At 45.2% G+C, this 23,155-nt stretch overlaps 1 protein-coding gene across 1 annotated transcript; it reads right to left on the bottom strand.

The window, feature by feature from the left end:
• Positions 1-9,788: 9,788 nt before the first annotated feature.
• On the bottom strand, positions 9,789-22,998 carry LOC118769026 (exopolyphosphatase PRUNE1-like). The gene is made up of 8 exons (XM_036516031.1): positions 22,544-22,998; positions 17,198-17,302; positions 15,759-15,964; positions 15,183-15,367; positions 14,661-14,819; positions 14,058-14,152; positions 13,512-13,670; positions 9,789-12,434 (listed from the first exon to the last, which is right to left on the bottom strand). Exons 1-8 carry the CDS (start codon positions 22,580-22,582, stop codon positions 11,955-11,957), a joined length of 1,428 nt encoding a protein of 475 aa, XP_036371924.1. The 5' UTR covers positions 22,583-22,998; the 3' UTR covers positions 9,789-11,954.
• Positions 22,999-23,155: the final 157 nt, after the last annotated feature.

Below are 23,155 nucleotides of genomic sequence, written 5' to 3'. Positions count from 1 at the left end.
CCTCTGACCTGGGGAACTCCTCGTCCTGCCACTCCTCTCTGAGTTCCATGTCCTGGATGTTGGGAGGTGCCTTTGCGCTGTCTGGACCCCTGAGAGAAACATTAAATACTGCCAGGTAAATTACATCTCATTGCATACATGCCTACAGGATGCCTCTGTCAAAGGCAGTTTGTACAGCTTTTGTGTCACATGAGCTCTCTCATTTATAGAGAGGTATAATGTATAAGAAAAAAGTCAAGTACTTTGCTTAGCATCAGCACTCAACTCCAGATTCAAATGTCATGTCATCAGCGTTCAACTGAAACTCACTGACCCGTTATCACTGCAGTTGTGTAATTTTGATGTTTTGCTTACAGCCTCAGAGCAATGAAATTGTCACCATCCTCCAGGCTGAAAAAACAGCGAAGGCTGGAGCTGGAAGGTATGTTGAAGAGAGGGAGTGCTTCTTACCACCCAAAAATTGGTAATTATGTTCTCCTTAGACCTACAATGTGACCATTTCTGCTTCAGATTATATCAAGGGGGTTGAGAAGGAAAAAGCTGCAGTGGAGTGTCAGAGGGGCCACCTGGAGGAGCAGATCAGCACAATCCTCCAGAACATTAAGAGCACCAGCCCCGGAACTTACTGCACCCAAATTCCCTGGTCAGCCCTTTCTAACCACTGAATTCTCTCCCTCTCTCGCTCTGTCTCCCCTTCTCTTTCTCTAGCGCTTCACCACCACCACCTGCAGTACAGAACACAGCAAACACAATGCCTGGACAACTGCTGCACCACCCTAACCCTAACAATAACCCTAACCCTAACCCTAACCCTAACAATAACCCTAACCCTAACCCTAACAATAACCCTAACCCTAACCCTAACAATAACCCTAACCCTAACAATAACCCTAACAATAACCCTAACCCTAACCCTAACCCTAACAATAACCCTAACAATAACCCTAACCCTAACCCACTCTCAGAGGGAAGGATCCCCATCATAACCTGCTTCAGGCCACCATGCCATCCCCCGTCCACCTCATCGGCTGCAGAACTGAACTGCCACGACGATGCCTTTTATGTGCTATGCCGCAATGTTATCTTTTCCACTGGAGTCTCTCGACCGCCTTTTCCCGGGGTCAGGGAATAAGCCTTTCCCAGTTGGCCTGGGTCTTCTGTTTTTTTGATTCCCTCTGGAAAATACACTATCCGCTAATCCGCTGCATGGACAGCACTACAACAAATAAAATTTGATTGACTGACCGATTGATCTTTCTGTGCAGAAAATTAGAGATACTGGTCAATTTGCAGCGGTCTGTGGTGCAACACTGACGGACCCCTCTGTTACCACACAGTGTGGCTCAGGAAAAGCAGTCGTAAACCAGATAGCCGTGAAACAGGTACTGCCTGTATTGCAAATGGATTTTAGGCGCAGAGATCATTTCACTGGTGTCCAGGAAAATGAGAATCGTAAAATGGCTGTTTCATGGGGAAAAGAGTTAGTTTGTATACTTCAGTAAAATGAGTATATTGAAATAACTGCCAACAGAAATACCTTGCATTATCTATAAAAATAAAGCTGAATAAAAATCACTCATACAGAAACACACAAGATATGTATAAAACAATAGGTTAGTGAAAATTGACAGCAGAATTCTTAAATACAGAATCACAAATTATTTATGCCGAGACACAGACATCACTACTCTTTTGAAAGCCCAAAAAATGAATATTAATCTCATAATTCATTTATTTACTAACTGCATAATTACGACTTGTAAGTGTTTGGTTATGTTCTGAAAGTGAAATAATTTCATTCATAAAAGTACAGGTATGTGTTTTTAAGAAGTTCCAATACCATTTAATTTACAATCATGCATTTCGATACAACCTGCCTAGATAGAAATTTAAAATAAACATGGGACAATCAAGGTTTTCTCCCTTTAGTAAAACTTCAAAAAAAACAAAAAATTTAAATGAGGTGAACAGGACTTGTAAAACATTCACAACCAAACAACTGAACACATCATATTATCCTTCTTCTAAGAATTTATTTCTGACTCCTTTGAGATCACCTCTCAGATATTACTAACTTGGCGGTGGTACATGATCCAATTTGCTATTAAACAAAACCTCTGCTCATAATGACAGCAGGCAGGAGTGTCTGATAGGAGTTCCATTTTGTGCTACCCTTGATCTGAGTGTTGTCGTCCAAGCAAATGACTACAAGGGATACAAGTTACCATGCATTCTGCAGTCTTTAATTATCATTTCAATACACCCAATGCATGCATTCTGAAGTAGTCTTTCTGTTCTAGCTTGCTACACCCTGCAAAGTGACTAGCTAGTTTGATTTGTGTACAATGCTATTTCCTCCATGGACCTACAGTTGGATAGGGAGGTGCTACTGTAGATAATACGATGCCCAGAGGCGAGCGTGAATCCAGATCGAGGAACTGCATGTAGCATGACCACATAGCAGCAGAGAAGGTCTGCTTCAGGACTTCCTCTTCTGAAGCTGAGCACAGAGGAAGCAGCAGACCAGCAGAGTTTAGAGTGACCTTTGACTGAGCTACACCCTGTTCTTGGACATTCAGTCAAAAACATACAAAACACAAAGTAAACACACCAAGCAAAGCACAAAGTAATTGCCCGGGTAAATACAAACACTGCAGAATCAACACCAAGCTGAACCTACACAAGCCCTCCCGTTCTTACGCTCACTGCCCTGTGCACTTCAGTATTTTGACATGCAAGGACTGGTGCCAATGCTAATAAGGAGCATTGTTGTGTCAGTGGACAAATTGAACAATCGTGCTATTATTAGTGTTCTCGCTTTACCACAATACTTGTGTCCAGGACCAGGGTTGAGTTGCCCTGCAGGCATTTCATCCCTCACAAACCTGGACTAATTAGCCCTATAGGCACCTTAGTTCTCTGGAACTAGGACTGAGGTGCCCTACAGGCACTGTGGCCTTCCAGGACCAACTTTGAGAAGCCCTTTAGACTCAGTCTAGGCAATCCAGCACTGTCCGCAGGTAAACCTTAGTTCTTACCTGCCTTATTTTGCCGTAGGTGTTAGCAGGAGTCATAGCTTCTCCAACAAGCTGTGGCAAGCCTTTTCCACGTAGTAGTGGAACCAGAAAATCACATGCAGGGCTGAACTAATGATCACAGCGCACTGTTGTTGATTAACAAAACATACATTACCAGTTTAAATAGGTGAATTACATCTGCGTTCCCAAATCCCCAAGCACACGACCCACTTAATGGGTGAAACATTTTCTGTGACTCCACACGAAAATATAGCATCACAAATGTTGAAATTGGGAAATAAAAAAAATATATTTTACATGTATGTCAGAATGATTGCACATACACGGGGTTCTGCAATGTTTAGTCCACTTAGTACGCGTGTCTGTAGACGGGGTACAAAACCAACATGTATATTTCATGTGAGACTTGCGACCCACCTCAATCTCTCTAAGAACCCAACCATGGGTCCTACCTAAAGGGGTGCAATAAGTTACAAGGCAGTCTGGTTTGTAAGAACACCCCCAGGAAGGACTACTCATGTTCGTCATCAAACATGTGTGCTGGCGGGCCATAATTATGTGGAAAATTCAACAAAATATTTAGCAGGTACTGACAAGACCAGGACATATTTCAACTTGACAAGTCAACCCTGTAATGGATACAGTAACACAGGGAGTAACTTGAGCCAGGATATCTCGTCCTCTGACCAAGTAAAGTGATCGAGTAAAATGATCTCTCCTTCTGTGCACACAGGTACACAACCAGAGACCGCTATTTCTCAGATTTAAAGAGAGAAAAACTATTCAAAACTTAGGTCACCAGGAGCAAGAGATACAAATGCTATTTAACAGTGCTTATTTCTCATGGTCTTAATCAAATTATCAGATTCAGTGTGATTTTTCTGCCCTCAAACACATCAATTCCTGTTTGAAAAATAACCCCAAAATCCAATCCAAAACCTTTATTTTTCCTGCTGAAACCATTTTTTTGCATCGCTGCTCAGTGACTGAAAATGATTCTCTAGATTTAGACTCAACTTGTCAAAGGCCTCTTGGATTAGACTTACACATTGAGGAAGTACTGGTCCTTCTGGTCAGTGTAGGTGCCCATTGCTTTGGCCCGGTGAGATGAGATCAGAGAAGTCCTCAGGATAAAGACGCTCGGAGAAACTCCTGCGTTCCCAGAACTCCTCTCACAGTGGAAGGGTGTGGTCCTCCTGGCTCACCTTGCAGTGGGAGCGACTCACGCTGGGAGTGTGTTTGTGTGTCTCTTTGTGTGACCTCACCCTCCTTGTCTCCCGGCAGGTTTTCTTGTGCCTCGTGGATACCTGGCTCGGCCGCTCCCTGTTGGCCTGGCTCACCTGAGCGATCCTGCTCTCCCGCATCTCTCTCAACCTCAGCTTAGCGGAACGGAGGGAAACACCTGAGACTGGCTGCCCCATGGTCCTAAAGCCTGCCCAAGTAAACGCTCTCCCATCTCCCATTTTAAGCTTGTAGGAGACTCTCACCAAGCACAGCAGGTAGCATTCCTAGAGCCCAGATTAACAAATGGCTATACATATTAATTCCTTTTTACTGCAGTGTTAATAGATTTCTTTAATTAAGTTGTTTCTACCCTCAAAACATGGTAGTTTTATATCAGGAGTCAATTGGTACAGTACAGTTTAGTAGGATTTACAGGTTACAGATTAACTTCAAGTTAAAAATAATATATATATTGGAGGGTAAAAAACAACCTACAAGAGAAAATGAATGTATTCAATATCAAAGCTGAAAGAGCCAGATGTCCATGTCAATATGAAGTCAGCAGTCATGTCAATCAAATCCATACTCGTACGGAAAGAGAGAGCGGATCCTTCCTCTCAAGCACTTGGGTTTCATAGACCCGTAAATGCAGGCACAGTACTGCCATCTAGTGTACCAAACGGTAATGCAAACATGTACCAAACACGGAACCATTGTGTGTACTTTGCAGATGCTCTCATCCAGAGCCATGAACATAGCTTACCACTTTTATTGATTTATGTTAATCATTTACATATGCTGTATACTTTTTGAAACAGTTCATTTAGGAATCTTAAGGGTACAAGGGTACCACAGCGGTGCGCCATCTGGGAATCAAACCTGCAACCTCTGGGTCCCAAGGCCTGCTCCTTTCCACCACACCGCACTGCTGCCAATAACAGACACAAACCCAGCCTCTGACAATCTGTCACTGTCACTAAAGAGAGTGAAGCGAGCTTACAGTGATAGCCATCAAATAAGGAACAATTAGCCCTCATTCATCTATAATATGACAGTCCTCATAAATGCAATTCATGCCTAACGAGTTTAGCTTTGGTGGTCCCACAATGCACGGAGATTACATCAGGATTCCTCATGATGAAGCCATGCTCTCGTTGCTACTGAAAACCCGTCAGACTGCATCACGGTCACAATGAGCCGTCATCGGTTGTGTGATCACAGAATGGAGAGCTCTCTTGATTTCAAGAGGATGCAATAAAACGCTTAAAAGACCAGCATGTTGCTGTACCATTGTGAGCTCAATGTCTCCTCCTAAAATGGTAATGGCATTAGTGATTTCTGACAGCGGGTTCTGTATAGATGGCATACAGGCATGAGTAGTCAACTACTGATAAGAACTGCAATGATTTCCTATCTGCCCTCAGACCCAGTTGTGAATGGCTGATATGCTGATGATGGCACTTTTCACTCAACAGTGCCTTCCTGATTAAAGAAAAACACCCACCATCTAATGTGGTTAATGGAAAGCATCTGATTGTGCGTCATGAGGGCAGTGTTGAACTGGTGACAGTCAGCAGTATTTTTAGCCCGATTGCTGAGCAAATGGTAGCTTTCAAGAAAAACGGATCAAAACAGCTCATTGATGTCACTGCGCTAATTGTGGAACAAAGCCGCCGTTTCCCTGAAGGAGGCCTCTGGAGCTGGAGGACCTCAGGGTGCTAAGTGTTGGGGAATCACTAGAGTGCTTCCTAAGCCTGCCCCCTTGTGGACGTGTGGGGAAGTACCAGCAGTGACATGCGTACTGCAGCACAGAGTGGAACACGGCTTCTGCATCTCTGTGGAAAGCACCTGTGGTCAGTACGTCTAAAATTTTATCATGTCATCCTCTCTAAGTGAGATAACATTTAGTTTAACCCTGCTATTGTGGCACTTAGAGACAGTAGAGATTACTAGAACGTGCTATACTGTAGCTAGCTGCTGTGCTGTGATCACATGCAAAGGGTATTATATACGGTACACACATGTTGGTATGCTCTCATTCAAGAATTTAACTCATAGAAAAATCACACATGAACAGCATAGTGTAAAATAAATCGGGTGTGTAGTGCAGCAGTTTCAAAACAGGGCTAAGCAGCTGAAGTTTGAAATTTGAGCTTTTTTACAAGGGCTAAATCACTTCAGTGCATATTATCCGTTTACACAGCTGGGTATGTAAGTGATTAAAACCATCCTGAATCAGGCTGTCTGTCAAGAATATAAGCACTGTAACAGCTGTAAAATAACTATCATATGAAAATGAATGTATTCAAAAATAAAATCTACCAGTATCCGAGTTACCCAAGCTCACCAAGCTGTTGAAATGAAATGTCAACTTCATGGTGTGTCACCATGTAAGCAAATACAGGCCAAGAGTATTCAGTAACAGCGATAATAAAGCAAGGCAACGTGGGATGAGCTCACATGCTTTCAAAATCAGTTTTAATAGAACTGTGCTTTTTTTTTTTTTTTTTTTTTTAAACAATTGGGTAAATCTATTTTGTACCGTACAGCCAAACAGTTTTGCATTCACATATAAAAGGAGCAAACAACAATGCAAACAGTCGTATTTTGCATACCATGAAGGACGGTTTAGTCTCGATTGTCCTGGGTTAAACAAAACCAAAACATCCCCTGTAGAAACAAGTACCCAGTCGGTGTAGTTCAGTGAGGTACCTGCAGGCTTTTAGGATCTCTCCACCAACACTAGGGGGGACAGAGGCCTGAGAGGTTGTTTCTCTTTTTTTTTTTTTTTTGATTTCCGCCACTTTAAATCATCATGGAAACATTTTCAGTGGAAAACTGGCAAACCTGAAAAGGCAGGGCACTGTAGGGGAAAAAGGACACAAGCGCAATGCCAGGCTTCATCTGTGTTGACAAAACACCAGTTTGGGTGAGAAGCCTAATCCGCTGGTGTCGGATAGCCTCCCTCTGCCTGCTTTTGCTCTTGTGACCGGCGTTGCCAGGTGGTCTTTTATCCCCCATATTTTTCAAAACCCGTCATTTTCAACAAACACTAACCAAAATGTAAGAACCTCCCGCCCCCACCCACACCTCCATTTTAAATACCCATCACCTCCCTCCGATTCACATTTCATTTTTTCCCCTCAGACACCCCTCCCCACACTTTTTTCCAGTATCTGTATGATGGGGGCATCACTTCCTGATCTGGCCACCCAGTTTGAAGCGTTCACACTGAGGACGCGTGCTGTGACCTGTGAACTCACAGAGCATGCTGCTCAATCATTTCCTCAGCATGCTTTTTTTCACCTTGTACACTGCCAATAGACTTTGGTGACAGCAGGATGAAGTTACAGAGAAACAAAAATCGGTAGGCAATTTACATTTACTGCACAGGGGAGATGATACTGCATTTGGAAGATGCATGCATTAGCATGGTGAATTTTGGTAAGGAAAGCTGTACGCATCTAAGTTTGTTTAATATAACATCAAAATAGCAATCCATGTAACTGACATTAAACAGTCTTCAATTCATAAGTTATTTTCAAAGTCTTGCGGTGCCTAAAAGTGACCGAAAGTTAATGCAGAACATTTTTTTCAGCACATTTCACCATACATTAACCAAAATTTAGTTAGGACACCATACCATGCTTAAGCATATCCCATAATTCCCGATCAGGCATATTATTTGAAAAATCCAATTCTATACTAAGTAATTAAAACAAACTAGAATCATCAACATAAAATAACACATACATAAAAAAATAAATCATAGCATTTTATATTTTCACCTAAGTATCAAGTAGTTATTTAAGAATATTTAAAATTATCAAACCTCATTAATATTTACATAAAAGGACTAATGCAATCACAGGAGAAAGGGGAGATCCTTGGAGAGCATGAACAAGTAGGTTGCATTAACTTCAGTCATAACGTCATATGTTTCAGTTTGTATAAAAAGGCTGTGTGAAATAAAACCATATGTATACACAACAACATAGGGCAACTCTGCATAAAACTCCAAATATAATGGCTTTCCTTGCGTCCAGATTGAATTAGGCCCTATATTTCATTTGTCGGTGAAAATAGTCAACAGAATGATTGTCCATCTTTCAGACAACAGACTCAGCTCTAATACAATAGGGGTCACTGGAGTTCCAAAGTTCTGTAGACCAGGGCAGTCGGTCAATTGAGGAAACTCCTTCCATTTCCAATTCTATTTTTCAGTAGTTTAAAGCAGCACTGTGAAAAGGCCCACTCTATCTCCAGATAGAACTTAAAACACCACTGCTTCATGCTGCCAGAAAGAATAAAGGTCTGTCTATCTTCCAGATGTGAACCACCTTACCCTTCATAATGATATGAGGACAATATTTGCAAGTATGATCATGTTCTCTTTCACAGAAACATGGGTATGCGGGCTATGCTCTGTAAAGAACCTAAATGAATGTGGCATTGCTGAATGTGTTATTCAAGGCAGGTGAGACAAGATAGAATAAAAATAAAAAACTCTTACAAAACGTATGAGAGCTACTTCAAGACTCTGCAAATTAAATACATGCACACACTTGACAGTAATACCAACAGCAGTAAAAATGTATAAAATGACAATGTAATTCCAAAATTAAAATCAAAAAATCTAAAATTCCTCCATCCTAAAAATATATTGGCTATATAATAGTAATCATGACACTTCTTCATTGGTATGGCTGACAGGGAACATTACTGACCCTTTCATGGTCTGCATGTCACAATGTACACTGCTATTAACTATTAACTGTACAGGGTTCGAGCCATCTGGGTGGGAAAGGAAGATGATTCAGGCAGGTGATTCACCTGAAATGTTGCAGTAAATATGTAGCTGTATGAATGGACAATATGGAAAATATAAGCTGTTCCAGTCCAAAACACAAACAAAAAAACTCAATATTTTTGTTAAAGCGCTTGAATTACACACAAGCTTTTCTGATCAGCTTGTACAAGCTGGTGTGTCACTGTGATGCAATGATGATGGGTCAAACTGCCATTTATCCCTTTTATCAGGAGAAAAAAAAAAAACCCAAAAAACATGTAGTGGCCAATCACTAAGCAACATCACTATCCCAGAGCCCGTCAGTTGTTACAATAGAGGCCACAGATCCATGTTTGGATTCAGATTCGGATTCGGATTTGGATTCGGGTTCAGGTTCAGATTCAGATTCAGATTCAGATTCAGGTTCAGATTCAGGTTCAGATTCAGGTTCAGATTCAGGTTCAGGTTCAGATTCAGATTCAGATTCCTCCATTCCCTCCCGGTCCCTGTTGCAGTGCTGTGTGAAAAGATCGCTAAGGGTCTTTGGTTAACAGAGGGAGCCAACACGGTGGATTAGGGCCCATCTGAGCAGAACAGCGCTCATAGATGCCAAGCACACCGCCAAATTTGAAAGCTGCACCACTGAAACCTGTCAAATTGCTTCCAAAGCTGAATCACACAGTACATAGCGTTCTGAGGTGGGGTGGTCTATGAAGTGACTGAACAGATCTTTTTTTTTTTTTTTTTTACCCCAGTTGGGTACAAATCAGCAGACAACAAAGCTGGTGAACTGCAGGGAGGACTGAGAACAGCATGGTGTGGAGGACACCACAGATTGTAATATAATGCGATTGTACCTTTTTTTAAATACTTTTTGATTGTACATGGTCAACATCGCCCATTGGAAGGAAAGGCATATGAGTCTGCCGGGAGGGAATAGGTGAGTTGTCACAAGAAGGACAGTCCCCCGAATCAGAAGTGTCCAATACCAGCCCAGCAGAACTCCATCCTGGGGTTTCACACCATTTCACAAGGAGTCAACTTAAAAGCCCAATTCAGCAAATTATAACCTTATTTCCCCTACAGAGAAAAGCAGCACCTCACAACTCTGACACCACTTCGTACCATGTGACCACAAGAACTTTTGTGCCACAAGAATAGCCACAAATTCAGGTACTTGCCACATTACCATAGTTTTATCATATCAGTACGCCTTCATCCAGAGCTGTAAAGTGCGACTAAATTCAATTCAGACCATACAAACATTTATGTCAAAATACACTGCTTATATTGTAATATGCACTGTCCCCTGACCTGTACTAGTAAACATATATACACACTGCACATCCGTGTCTATCGTTTATATATATAAACTACAATACGTAAAAATACCCCAACAGTGGTGATGGTCAGTATACTACAGTATAGGCAGTATACTGTGACATAAATGAGAGAACATGCTTTAAACTTAGGCCATACATTTTCATATTAGCACATGTTGATGACACAGAGTAGTTTTAAAATAGCACCCACCAGAATCCAAATTCTAAAATCTAAAGTTCAGTCACATCCGTGGACAGGAGTACTGGAGCGGAACAGTCTGTCTACGGGGAAACGGAATCAGAATCAGAACAGCTGCCTCGGTCACCATGGCAACATGGGATGGGGGGAGAGTGTGTCAGCAGCAGGTTGTAGTACCAGGATATCCAATCGCTCAAACATCTGTGGAGTGGGACAAACTCCCACAGCCACGCACACAGACAGACCTGGGGTCAGTTAATGTCCGTAAAAATGCCGCAGCGTCCTCAGTTGCTTGGTCCAAACGGGGACGCTGCCGCTAACTGCAAAGCAATCGCTGTGTGACGCTCTACTGTGGGAAAGGGAGCCCCTTTAACCAGGCATGTTGGAAGCCATCATGAGTGGATTGGCTAAATAACCCGAGACAAGACAGGCAGTGCCCCCTTTCTCGCACTGAGAGCTCAAAAATAGAAACCCCCCAGAGCCACAGCGAAACAAGAGCTCAAACAAAATGATGCCGGGTGCTGTTAGGACACATTGAGGGGTCTGACTCAGGGCAGACAGCAGGATTGCTTGGGTGAGCATGAGGCATCTTCCCCTCTCCCTCTCCCTGCCCTGACAGCCTGGCTTCAGACAGAAAGACTCTGTTATCCTGCCCTTTCCCGAACAGAGCGCTGTGAACTGGGGCGGTCCCAGAGAGGCGGCTTCACTCCGGGCTGGATGAAAAGACAACAGCAGGATCTTATTCCGAGTGGCACATTTCGTATCAGGGCTGCGTAAGGACTGACTACCAGGACAGGAGACACAGTACAACAGCGTACGGTTTGGATCCACTGTCCAGGTGGATCGGGCACAGGTGACTAGAACATCCTCAAACGACTCAAACTGGTTTCCAAAATGACAGAATGCCACCCCCGTCTGTCTTCCCTTACGAAACAGCCATTCTTCCCTATGGCCCCATGGGTCACCAGCACACTCTCCACTCCCCAGCGTCCTAGAATTCCGGTGGGGCTGGTCAACTCCGAGAGGTGTAACAAGGTGTACCAGGGACAGTCTGACAGAGACACCCGAATGTGTGAAAAATCATTCCTGGGGCAGAGACGGGGTGTCCACGTGTACCAAATCAATAGCAACAGGTTGCCTTTGCGCTCAAACTGAACACCCCGATCCACAGGGTTAAAGCGGGCAGCGGGTAGCAGGTTTTCCTCAGTGCGAGAGCCCGCTCTGGGACAGCGTGCCGTTAGGAAACGGCAGGTGAGTGTGGTTTGGAGCGCACCTGGTCTAGTGAAGACTGGGGAGGCCGGTGAGTGTGGGAGGTATTGCGACGGACAGTTTTGGGGAGGGGGGGCAGAGAGAAGACGATGACTGGAACAGCGGGGGGAGGGTTAGAGCTCCCCCGCTGCCCCCCCCTCCCCGGGCTCCGCCTCCGCCATCTTGCTGAACTTCTCCAGGATGGCCTCGGCGCTGATCCGCGGCATGCCGTTGTCCAGCGGGCAGCCCTCCACCAGGCTGTTCATGGGCGTGGGGGGTACCTGGGCGTCCTCGTCCGGTCCGCTGTCCTCCGCCGCCACCGCCCCCGGCCGGCGCTGCCGGGACGCCGAGTAGCGCCGGGGCCGGGTGTCGTCGTCCACACCCGGCGAGCGGGACGGGTCGAACTGGTCCTCCAGCTCGTCCAGGTCGTCCAAATCCCCGCAGCGGGTGGTTCTACGCTCCCACTCCCTCAGGAAGTCCTTCACGATGGGCAGCACCTTCTTGCGGGAGGCTAGCGTGTTGCCCTGTATGTAGGCCTTGACGTCCGCATAGGGGCTGCTCATCGGGGACAGGTTTAGGCAGGGATTCTGGGCCCTCTCCAGGGCTTGGCTGACCTACAACATGCCCGCCCAAAAAGCAACCACTTTACGGCCAATTTAACCAACAGAAAAGTGTTTTTACATATTTCTCACTCACATACTACTTAAACCATGGGAGGGTGTTATTTGAAATTAATGTTTGTTTTTTGTTTTTTTTTTTTTAACCCACTTTCATAAAATATTGCCTTTGGCATAAAACCCACAGGCACACAACTAAACTGTTACAATGTACATGAATAATACATGAGAGGGAAATCTCTCAGAGGGAGAAATTTCATTCAGAGCGGGGCTTAGAAATGAAAAAAAAACTAATCAGAATGTGTCTCTCGAGTTGCTGTTAATTACCTCCCTAATATGTGTTTGAATGAGCATCTACGACGGGGGACTAACACAAATAATCCCTAATGAAGGCCAGACAGTCCTGCAATTCAGCTTCACCCTGAAGAATGTAATGGCCCTGTCATCTTTACTTCCATTTGTATTTAAAAGCCACCCAGGTTCCATTCTGCATGAAATTAAACGTCCTCAAGGGGTGATTTTCCAGGACAAACACGCATCTATGAATCTGCTACATAATTTGCTAATTTGCTAGAATTTGCTACATGCAAATGAATATGCAAGTTAGACAGGTCCAAGAAAACACTTTCCTCCTACACTAAAACACTAAAAAAACAAATTCCTAACTCTTAACAGATATCTGAACGAAGTGATAACTGTACGGTTATTCTCAGAGAGAGAATGACCATTTGTGCCCTTTCAACAGCACATTAAACTGGTGATTCTGTACTGGGGGGCCATTTTTTTCTGACAGAAAATGTCACAGAAGAGTGCAATGTCACCTTATTTAATAACCCACCTACTGAATTTCAAAGATTCAAGTACCTTCCATTCTGATGCTGCAAATTTTAAGGAACACAGGACAGGCTCAACAGGTACCTTAAAAATTGCTGATCTCACATTTTATATGCTAGAATCATACTTCCAAGTTTACCTGATTTTTGCCCCTTGCCTGAACCCGCGGTGTGTTGGACCACACCCTAAATTTAAAGCATAGCTGTTTTTATACACTCATCCTAGGGCTGCAGTTCCTACCTCCTCTCTATAGAGGGTGCTGGAGCTGTAGACCGCTAGCTGGCGGAAGGGCTCGTTGTTCTCATTAAATGAGATGGTCATGGCGACCACCAAGTTGAAGCGGTGTTTGTGGCAGAATTCACACAGCTCCTGCTTTAGGCCACGTCTCTGGAGAAAAGCCTGCACCGAGCGGGAAGAGAATATCAGGAAAAGACACCGGCAAGCCAGGAAAAGACACGCATCTCATTCTAACCACGAGAGTGCTGATTTACTCCAGGGAGTGGCAAAAACTGCTTTGATTTCTGTTTAGGAATATATTCTTTTACACAGTTGCTCCATCTGTTGGCAAATTCAGTTTCTCTGACCACTGCCTGAACACACAAAGCTCTGGTAAGTGACTGGCTTGACGTGTTAAGACCAAGGCTGTAAAGACAGCTATCAGGAAGCTATCACTATCACCAATAACATATTTTCACACTAAATTTTTTTCATGATTATCTTAACATATGACAACAACACTAGTCACTCATCTTATAGCACAGAACAATCACACCACTGTGAACTCACATCGAGTGTCATGTAGACCACACTGACGGCCAGCTTCAAGTCTCCCCCAGACGCTGCCTTCATGTCTTTCAACAGCATCTGTTCTGTTGTCAGGCCTGCGACACATATAACTGGAAATGAACAGTGCCTCAGGGGTCCCTCCTTGGGGGAATGAATGTTCTCTCCCTTCCACCCCATGATCTCCAAATTATAGCACTTTTCTTCCCTTTCTTCACCAAACAGTGCATTTTCCCCTCAGAGGATGTCAATGTCAATGCAGCAGAATGTCAATATGCTCAAGAAAATACATTTACATTTATTCATTTAGCAGACGCTTTTATCCAAAGCGACTTACATAGGTTACAGTTCTTTACAATGTTATCCATTTATACAGCTGGATATTTACTGAGGCAGTTGTGGGTTAAGTACCTTGCCCAAGGGTACAGCAGCAGTGTCCCAGCGGGGATCGAACCGGCAACCTTTCGGTTACGAGTCCTGCTCCTTAACCACTATGCTACACTGCCGCCTACGGCATAATAAACACAACATGCGTTTAACTGAAGTGTTTCGAAAGTGCTACAGTCGTGTGCCTTTGACCTGTCCACAAGACGCTTTTGATCTGACCTGACACGTCGAACTTGGCGCTCTGCAGAGACTGGAAGAGGGCGCCCCTCGGTGGCAGGTCAGGGAAGCGCGACTCCAGCAGGAAGGCGTACTGGCTGTCCTTGGGCGTCACCTTTCCCGCCTCTGGCGCCATGTTCACGCAGTCTAACACGATGGTGCCTGCAGTCACACAAACCCGTGACTCACAATCACACTGGCGGCCACCCAGCCTTTCTATGGCTTTTCCCTGGGGGACTGTGGGTAGCCCGTTTCCCCGATCAATATCACAAATTTTTCCTCAACGTCATTAACCTGCACGGAAAATGGTAACAGCTGCGAGAAATGGTTTTTGAAGAAATAATGGCAGAATGCTTACTAAAGCTCCAGACAAAAACTACCCTCATATCAGCAAATCTTCACACCTGAAATGGAGGTGATACATCTGGCACCCGAAGCCAGCCTGCTGATAACAACAGCTACCCGTTAGGGAACAAAAGCTGGCTGTGTAAGCTTTCCTGCTGTCCGCGTTGCCATGGTGATTACCGTATAAGAGCTGTGCCACCTGTCGGTCCAAAATTTCCGGTGCCTTCTGGGCGATGCGTTCGGTTACCAAGGTGGCACATGAGCCCACGGTCTCTACGGTTACCGGACAAGAAGGGGAAGGCAACCTCTCCAGATGATGGTGGTCAATCACTTCCACTACTGCCCCCTCCAGGTCACTGTCAGCACTGCAGGATGAAGATCGGATTTATGGGCATTAAATACTATGTAGCTTTAGGTTCTGTGGTCCATTGTCTGTTGATGGTCTACACGCTTCAGTCAACTGGTGTATGGAATGGGTACAGAGTTATGACAATTATAACACATAAGAACCCTTAACATCTCAGCCATCGTTGAACACTGATGAGTTACTGTAAAAACATGCGAACATGTGAACAAGATGATTTTCTAAATGTGGAAACGTTTCGACAGCTGGGATTTGAGTCTTTAATTACACTGTAATCATATGTGTTCCATCACGAGTTACCACAATGTGCAAATGGCCTGCTAAAAATAGAAGCCTGAGAAGGCATGTATGAGGGAGAGGCTGAGATGTCGGTGGGAAGCGTGACCCCTGACCTCGGCAGGACGTTGTGGTCCACGAGGGAGAGGGCCAACCGGCCGGCGCGGTGCAAGCCCAGCAGGTCCACCTCGTCCCGGAACACCAGGCTCTCCTGGGCCAGCCCGCTCTCCCGCAGCAGGAAGGCGTTGTCCGTCCGCAGCGGGAATTCCGACCGCGGGATGTTCAGAACCGGGACCGGAGTCTTCCCCGCGGAGCCGGACGTCTGGGGCAGGGGCGAGAGGCGCAGAACCCGTTGGAACACGGAACCAGACGACCTGGCGTCTGCAGCCAGGGGTCAGTAACTGCTCATCCGATGCGCTTCGGTTTCAACTCACACAACCCTGGGGGGGCTCGGGTTATCTGAGCCTTCTGAATATTTAATGAGGGGAGGGAGCAATGTGCTGCTATCACTGGGCTATATCTATATCTATGGGACACTGGGGAAAAGCCTTTCTTGATCTGCATCACTGCAGAGAGCTTCAGGACAGAGCTGGGGCCCAACGATCCCTGAAACAGGGGACATACTTTGTCTCTTTAGAGAAACAAAGGGCATACACGTTTTTGATTAACGCTGGAAGACACTCGTCATTGCAGAGCAGCATGAGTCACAGATAAATGTCTCAATTAGATGTTCCAAACCCTTTGGCCACCTCCTGTAAGTCATACAAGCAGTTAATTACAACCTCCTGATCCGCAGAACACAGCAGAGCCACTATTTGTGAACTTTGGGTGGGTCTTTGTGGACTTATTCCATTTAAGGACTTATTTTACAAAGTGTTTATCCAACTCAGTTCAAGTTTAAAGGGTGACTGCGTCTTAAATTCAGACGGTCATGCTTACATACATAGTGCAGGTGTTCATATTAAAAGAGATGAAGAACGTTTCAATAACTAAGAACACAAACTACCACAAACCATCCACAAAGTTGGACACTTTCATGGTTTCCTAACTTACTTCAGCCTAATGCTCATGCAATTCCTGGAATGCCTTACAGCTGTGTCTTCACTGGAAAATTGTGATGTTCTTACTCACTGTTTAAAAAAAAGCCTCTTAGACGCTGGAACATGCATACAAACTTCAAGCACTAAGCTACAAAGAGTCTACCCTTAGAATACTAAGTTGATCTGTGTTTTACTGAATTTGAATTTGCATAAAATTTAGCAGCATTTTGTGAGACTCATGCTTACAAGCAGAACAGCACCAGCTTCACAGTGCATTATAAGTGAGAAAATTGGAATAAATTTGGAGACCGGAGAGAGAATGTTTCAGAGAGTTATAAATCTACTGCTCTTTCATCCTTCATGCATTAGAGAGGTTGGATGGCACATGCTGACATCAGAGTATGAAACATTTATGGCAGGATTATGACAGATTTTTCAACCAATGAAGTGTTAAGAAATTCTGTGAAGCCAGAATTCCAAACTGTTTTTTGAAGTGAGGGAGGTGCTGTACCCACTTTGAACAGGAAGTACGCGAAGGTGAGGGCGGACACCATCGAGTCAACGTCGCAGGCCTCGTTTCCCAGGACGACGTGCACTCCGGAGCCGTCCTCTGAGCCGTTCTGGGGAGGAGAGAGGGACAACCGAAGGTCAGGTGCTGCATCATGTTCATCAGGGCAGCGAAGGCAAGCCGTCCTGGCGAGTCACCATCAGCATCACTCAGCAAAACTCAGCTTGACTTCAGCCCCTTCTCTAGAGGAACAGGGGTTAGGTGCACACCGCTGCAGACAGGAGGTGTGTGCAGACCATGTCAAGAACATATGAGGTGATTGTGTGTGTGTGTGTGTGTGTGTGTGTGTGTTTGGGGGGGATCAAACCTAGTCCATTCAGGGTTAAAATTAAGGTGTAAGGCTATGGGCTGTGAAAACACAATGACGTTGTTTACATGCTAACTGTTTATGCAGCCTGAGTCTATATATTGACTGAAGGCATTCAGGTTAAGCAGTTTGCTTAAGGATTCCGCAGCTCTGCCCCTCATGGGAACCCAACCTGTGACCTTAACCTGACTCCATATCCACTACACCACACTGCTGCCCACAGCCCCCAGCTCCATCCTGCAGCCCAGACACCTTCTGCTTTAGGCAGTAATCAAATATGGGCCTTAGCTCTGTGCCGATGACAGCCCGCCCTTGAAAATCAAACCTGTTAAAATAAATGTGCTATCATCTCTTTTCTGTCACTAGAGGTGAAATCAAACACCTATTCTGAGAGCTAGATAATTACCCTGAATTCTTATTCCTATTATGATCGCTGAAAAAATTAGAACACAAGTGGAGAGTGCAAACAGCAAAAAAGGAAAGTCGTGCCTTCTCTCAAAACACAAAGATGACCTTTCCATTTTACAAAATGAAAAAAAAAAATACAGGGGAAAAAATAAGCAATTGCTGCTGAGAAACCAAACAGCATTCAGATGAGCTCTTTAATCTAGGCTTCTAGCTTTCTGAAACAGCACTCAATCTTGCACACCGCTTCATCGCAGGAGATATCTATCTATCTCCGCCCTTCCAGAGCGGACCCCCTGGCCAGATTCCACGAAAGGCACAGGCAGATCACAGCCGTAGCCACGGAGATCGATAAGGCCAGGATGTAAAGGAGGACGGGTGGTACGGGGGGGGGGGGGTGTCTCCTGTCTCTGGCAGGCGGATCCGCCGAGGCTTGGCGGGTTACCCGCGGTCCGCAGTGCCCGGCGCGAGCACGCCGCGGCCGATGATGCTGATCTCTGGCAATGAGGTGGCTGTGAGATGTGGCGCCATCAGCCTCAGCCGTAGCCCCCCCCCTCCCCACTGCCCCCTCCTCCTCCTCCTCCCTCTGTCCCCCGCCCCCTCCCTCGCAGTCAGCTCCGATCGGCAGCGGGAGACGGCAGGACTTCGGCAGGCTGGAAACAAGGCACAGGGATGACTATATTTAACAGCAGGTCAGCCGCAGAGCGACAGGCCCTGCTCGCCAATCCGCCGCGCGGGAGAAGGAGCACCGCCACAAGCCCTGCGGCGCTGGGTCAAGGTGCCTCATTCGAACAGGTCCACGGGATGTGTGCGTGACAGAACACTGATTTACGTCAAACGTCAAATTACAAACATAAAAAGGGATTGTGCTTGAATGTATTAATATTTTTTTGGGTCCAGTATTGACAACGTTTTTTCATATTTGCATGTAGGCGGGTTTTCTACATTAGTTAAATGCTAATTACAAACATAAAGAAGGGATTGTGCTTGAACCGATTCATTTTTTTTGGTTTCCAGTACTGACAAGGTTTGTTCTTATTTGCATGTCGTCGTGTTCTCTCATTAATTTAACCATGTGCCCCCCTCCCCCCATCTGTGCCAAATCAGACCACAGTGCCACCGCTGCCCCACTTCCCACACCAATCAAATGCTAAATTTAAAAGCAGTCGGTTAGCGAGACAGCAGTCAGCCATGTCAGCGCCATTGGCGACACGCTGAAATTCCAAGAATCAGAGCACAAACAAGCGTATCTCCAGCCATGTAGGGGCTAACAAGTTAAGCTAAGCCCTCCACCCTGACCCTTAATGTCCTCAGATGTTTGCCACAATTCATTCTCTCAGATAACGGTTGATAAAACTCCCTGAAAACAACATTTCAAACAACGTAACATTCTCATATCGGGTCTTATCAGCTGTCATTACAGGGGGGTGCAACCATTTGATCAGCTGGTTATCAGTAAATCACTGAGCATCTCAAAAGGAACGTGTGAGGGGAGGGTATGTGATTCACATTATTAATCAGCAATGAGGTCATCACTTGTTTTGGTTCTGATTCGAATCACAACTGATATGTGTTGTGACCGTTCACTGATAGAAAAACACACATTCCACGTCGGCCCACTCATGAGGAACCCTTTAGAGTGGCCATTATTGGGACTCTGTTCGTAGGAAGTGGAAATCTTTACGGACAAGAAGAAAATACTGGTCGATCTCCTCAATTACCTCTGCAGATTCCTTATCAGACTGCCATTGTTGATGGGGTGGCCTGAAGGAGCCACCTGCAAGATATGGACCCACTGGCCAATACAATACTGATCTATGACCCATCTAGTGATTTCACAGCTGTCTATGCAGATCACAGTGTCACTCAGTATAGATGATTTCATCAGAGTGGGATTTAAACCACTGTGCTTGTGTTTTCTCAACTGTTGCTCCCTGGCTCACTGGGAGATTTCAGCCACCTCCATGACCGCCATGAGCGTTATACTCATGAGCCCATAGCTCCTTTATCCCAGTCATGGGAGGGCTGGCCTTGCTGGCCTCAAAACCCCCAGCAGAGCACAGCAGAACAGCGGAGACTGCCCTCTGGTTATGCGTTCGCTATGTGAGGGGACACAAGGCTCGCTTCTTCTGCTCATTACAACAGTCGCCAGGCAATGTCAGCATACCCACCCTCACAGAAATAAACACAGCCACTTACACACACACACACAGGCGTTTATGCTATGACAGGAAGGAGGCCGGGGCAAACCGGGCGAATACAAGAGCCCGATTGTGCGGCAATTTCCAGGCTTAAGTGGCCAGGGAGAACAACAAAAAAAGAGAGAGAAAGAAAGCTCTGCTGTCCGTCCCTGACAACAGGCAATAACCGGTGGCGAAGGGGAGAGGGGAAGCACGACACATGGCTTTGATTAAGCAGGATGTAATGGGTAAACGGAGCAGACAGGGGACATCTGGGAAAGGTAGGACCCAGTGCCCAGCTCTCAGCTCCCAGCTCCCAGCTCTCAGCGTCCGCTCCGCGGCATCCAGTCTTCAACAGCTGCATATTGGGGCTGGTGATGCCCTGACACACTTTAACAGAATTTGGAGGATTATTTGAAACTTTATTTTCATCAACATAAGAGAGAGTGCAATTCTCTGTCTCCACAGATTTTATGACGGAGCAATGACAGATTACCCAATCATTTCTCAATTGTTTGTTCACTCCTATTAATTAATGAATGAATAAATAAAAGTCCAGGTGGGTGTTTACACAGCATGTCCTTTCTAGGGCCATAAACACGCAATCTCAGTGTAATTTTATGAGAACGAAGCTCCGTCCACAATCAGACCTTTGCCATTTAATCGAGTTACCTATCACAAAGCCTCTGGGTTGGTTAAAGATGAAAAGAAGACAAGTTGATCACTATAAACATTCTGAAGATGAAAAGTTGTCAGAAATGTCCCCACATTTCATCCACACCTAACTATGAGGGTGTGTCATCAAATGAACCACCCACAGTCATTGTGATGTCACTGCCTTGTGTTCCTTCCTCATTTGTGGGCATCATGGGAGATGTGAAGGGCATAGCTGTCTCCTCACTGGTTGGTGCTTAGCACTGCTTTCAACATATCTCACAATAAGCATCCACACCGAGCAAGTGTTATGGAAAAGGGGGACTAAAAAGCAGAACACCCAAGGGCCCACTACAAAGGAGAAAAGAACAGAGTCAAAAAGGCACAAGTGAGGTCGTGTAAGCTAAACATGGAAATTCTGAATTGCTCGACAGTCTTGGCTCAGTGTCAGGACAGATCATTCTACGTCACTTCAAGAAAGCATCAATTCCTCCTCGCTGGACCCCAGACAATGTCTGTGAAGCAGAGTTTGTCAGTTTGTGTGTGGGGGTCAGTTTACGCTTCCCCTGTTGCCATCTACGCCCTATCTGGCTTGGGAAAAACCCTCCCCTCCCCATTCAATTACATAATACATGTTTTCTCGCCGACGTTGTTCCTTTGTCCAAATTCACAATCATATCATAAGTCATAACCTTATATTTGCTCATCCGCAATGACCACTGCCAGATGTGAGCTCAGGAAGGGCAAAATAATATTAAACATAGCAACACATGCTAACTAGCAAAGAATTGCTGTGATGTCTAAATGTCCTCAAGTTTACTTTCCAATCGTCGAAATACTAACATTCTGCCGTTTTAATGATTAATATTGCATTGCCACACGTTTGAGGAGTGGATGCTTGTTGGCAACACATTCCTGCAAACAAAAAAATTTGCCAGCTACGCAGCTAGATGTGGCAACGGTGGGGCGCTATCTTTCCTACACAGTCTAGGCTACTCATCCAGTTAACAATATTTGCAAGACAGATAGCTGGATATAACTCGCATTGTCACGGCAACCGTCTTCTACATACAGCAGCTAGTCAATAATGGTACCAAGCTATTTCCCAGTGGATCAACTGTACAAGCCCTATCATACTAACTACTGTCTGTGCCTACAATGCAGAGGTTTATTATTTGCAATGAACGTGTGTATAGCTATAGGTGAATTATACCTATGGAACTGCAAGTGGTTTGAAAGTTTCAAAACAGTGTCCCAGGTGCTAAACTGTTAAAACAAGTTATCAAACTGAGAATAACAGAAATTATGGAACGTTCCCCAGCAAACTCGTATTTTATGAGCTGGGTAGCTCAATTTCATCAAATTAATCGACTAATGAAATCGCAAGCCTTAGCAAACTAGTCAGCTAACAATGACTGCTGGCATACGACACGTGTAACTTGAGACATGAAATATCCTGCAATATGCAAACTAGAGTTGCTATATATTTTAACGTACGGCAGAGAGAAAGTTGGAAGCGGATCAAAATGTTGCAACTGAAATTAGCTAGCCAGCTAGCTAACATTAGCTAACAAGCTGTAAGTGTGACCATGCCAGTTAGCTAGTTGACAGCGCGTCATGGTTAATACAGTCGCAGCCTAATCGTCGGGTAGTAACACAGCAGCAAAAGCAGACAAATATAGAAAACTAATAATAGCAAATATTGTGGCTACTACCACTACCCTCGGAAAGCCCTCGCTGTACGTACCTTAAAGACAGCGCTACAGCTCCGCAAAAAACCCTCCATTTTCACCGAAGCACGGCACAACCGCGATATTCCGAGAAAGCCAATGATTTATCCGCTTGTTATCTCACAGTTGCGCGAATTGATGCAGCGAGATAATACTACTTCGCCGTTTGAGTAAGCATGAGCAGTTGGTAGGATTACTCCTTTCGTCGGCAGGTGTGTGGATTCATTCAGGCGCAGAAATACTGCCCGGATTGCAGCCTCCCGGAGACGTCGATGCTGCGCAGTTTGAGGATAGTCAAGGTCGTGTTTGACGGCGTCATGCTGCGCAGATTTAGCCCAGATTTTACCAACTTCTTCTTAAGTGGATCGGCTTACGCAGCGTGTGTAAATGAGGGGAATGAGCCCACCCACTTGAGACAAAGTTCAGAGAATCTGCGCAGCGTGACACGCTGAAATACTACCCTACTTCCAGAACAGTAAAACCGGCCGTGAACGCGACCGACCAATCGCAGTTCCGAATGAACCATGTGTTTGTACGGAGTTGCGAGATTCGTATGCCAAACATTTTATTCTCTGCACTGCACCGTAAACAGCACTTTCTTCTGAGCTGTTTTATTCTCTGCACTGCAC

Source organism: Megalops cyprinoides, chromosome 21, assembly GCF_013368585.1.
Source record: "Megalops cyprinoides isolate fMegCyp1 chromosome 21, fMegCyp1.pri, whole genome shotgun sequence".
NCBI classification, from domain to species: Eukaryota; Metazoa; Chordata; class Actinopteri; order Elopiformes; family Megalopidae; genus Megalops; species Megalops cyprinoides.
Note: the sequence above shows the minus strand (reverse complement) of the source record. Positions and strands in the feature narration are given on the sequence as shown.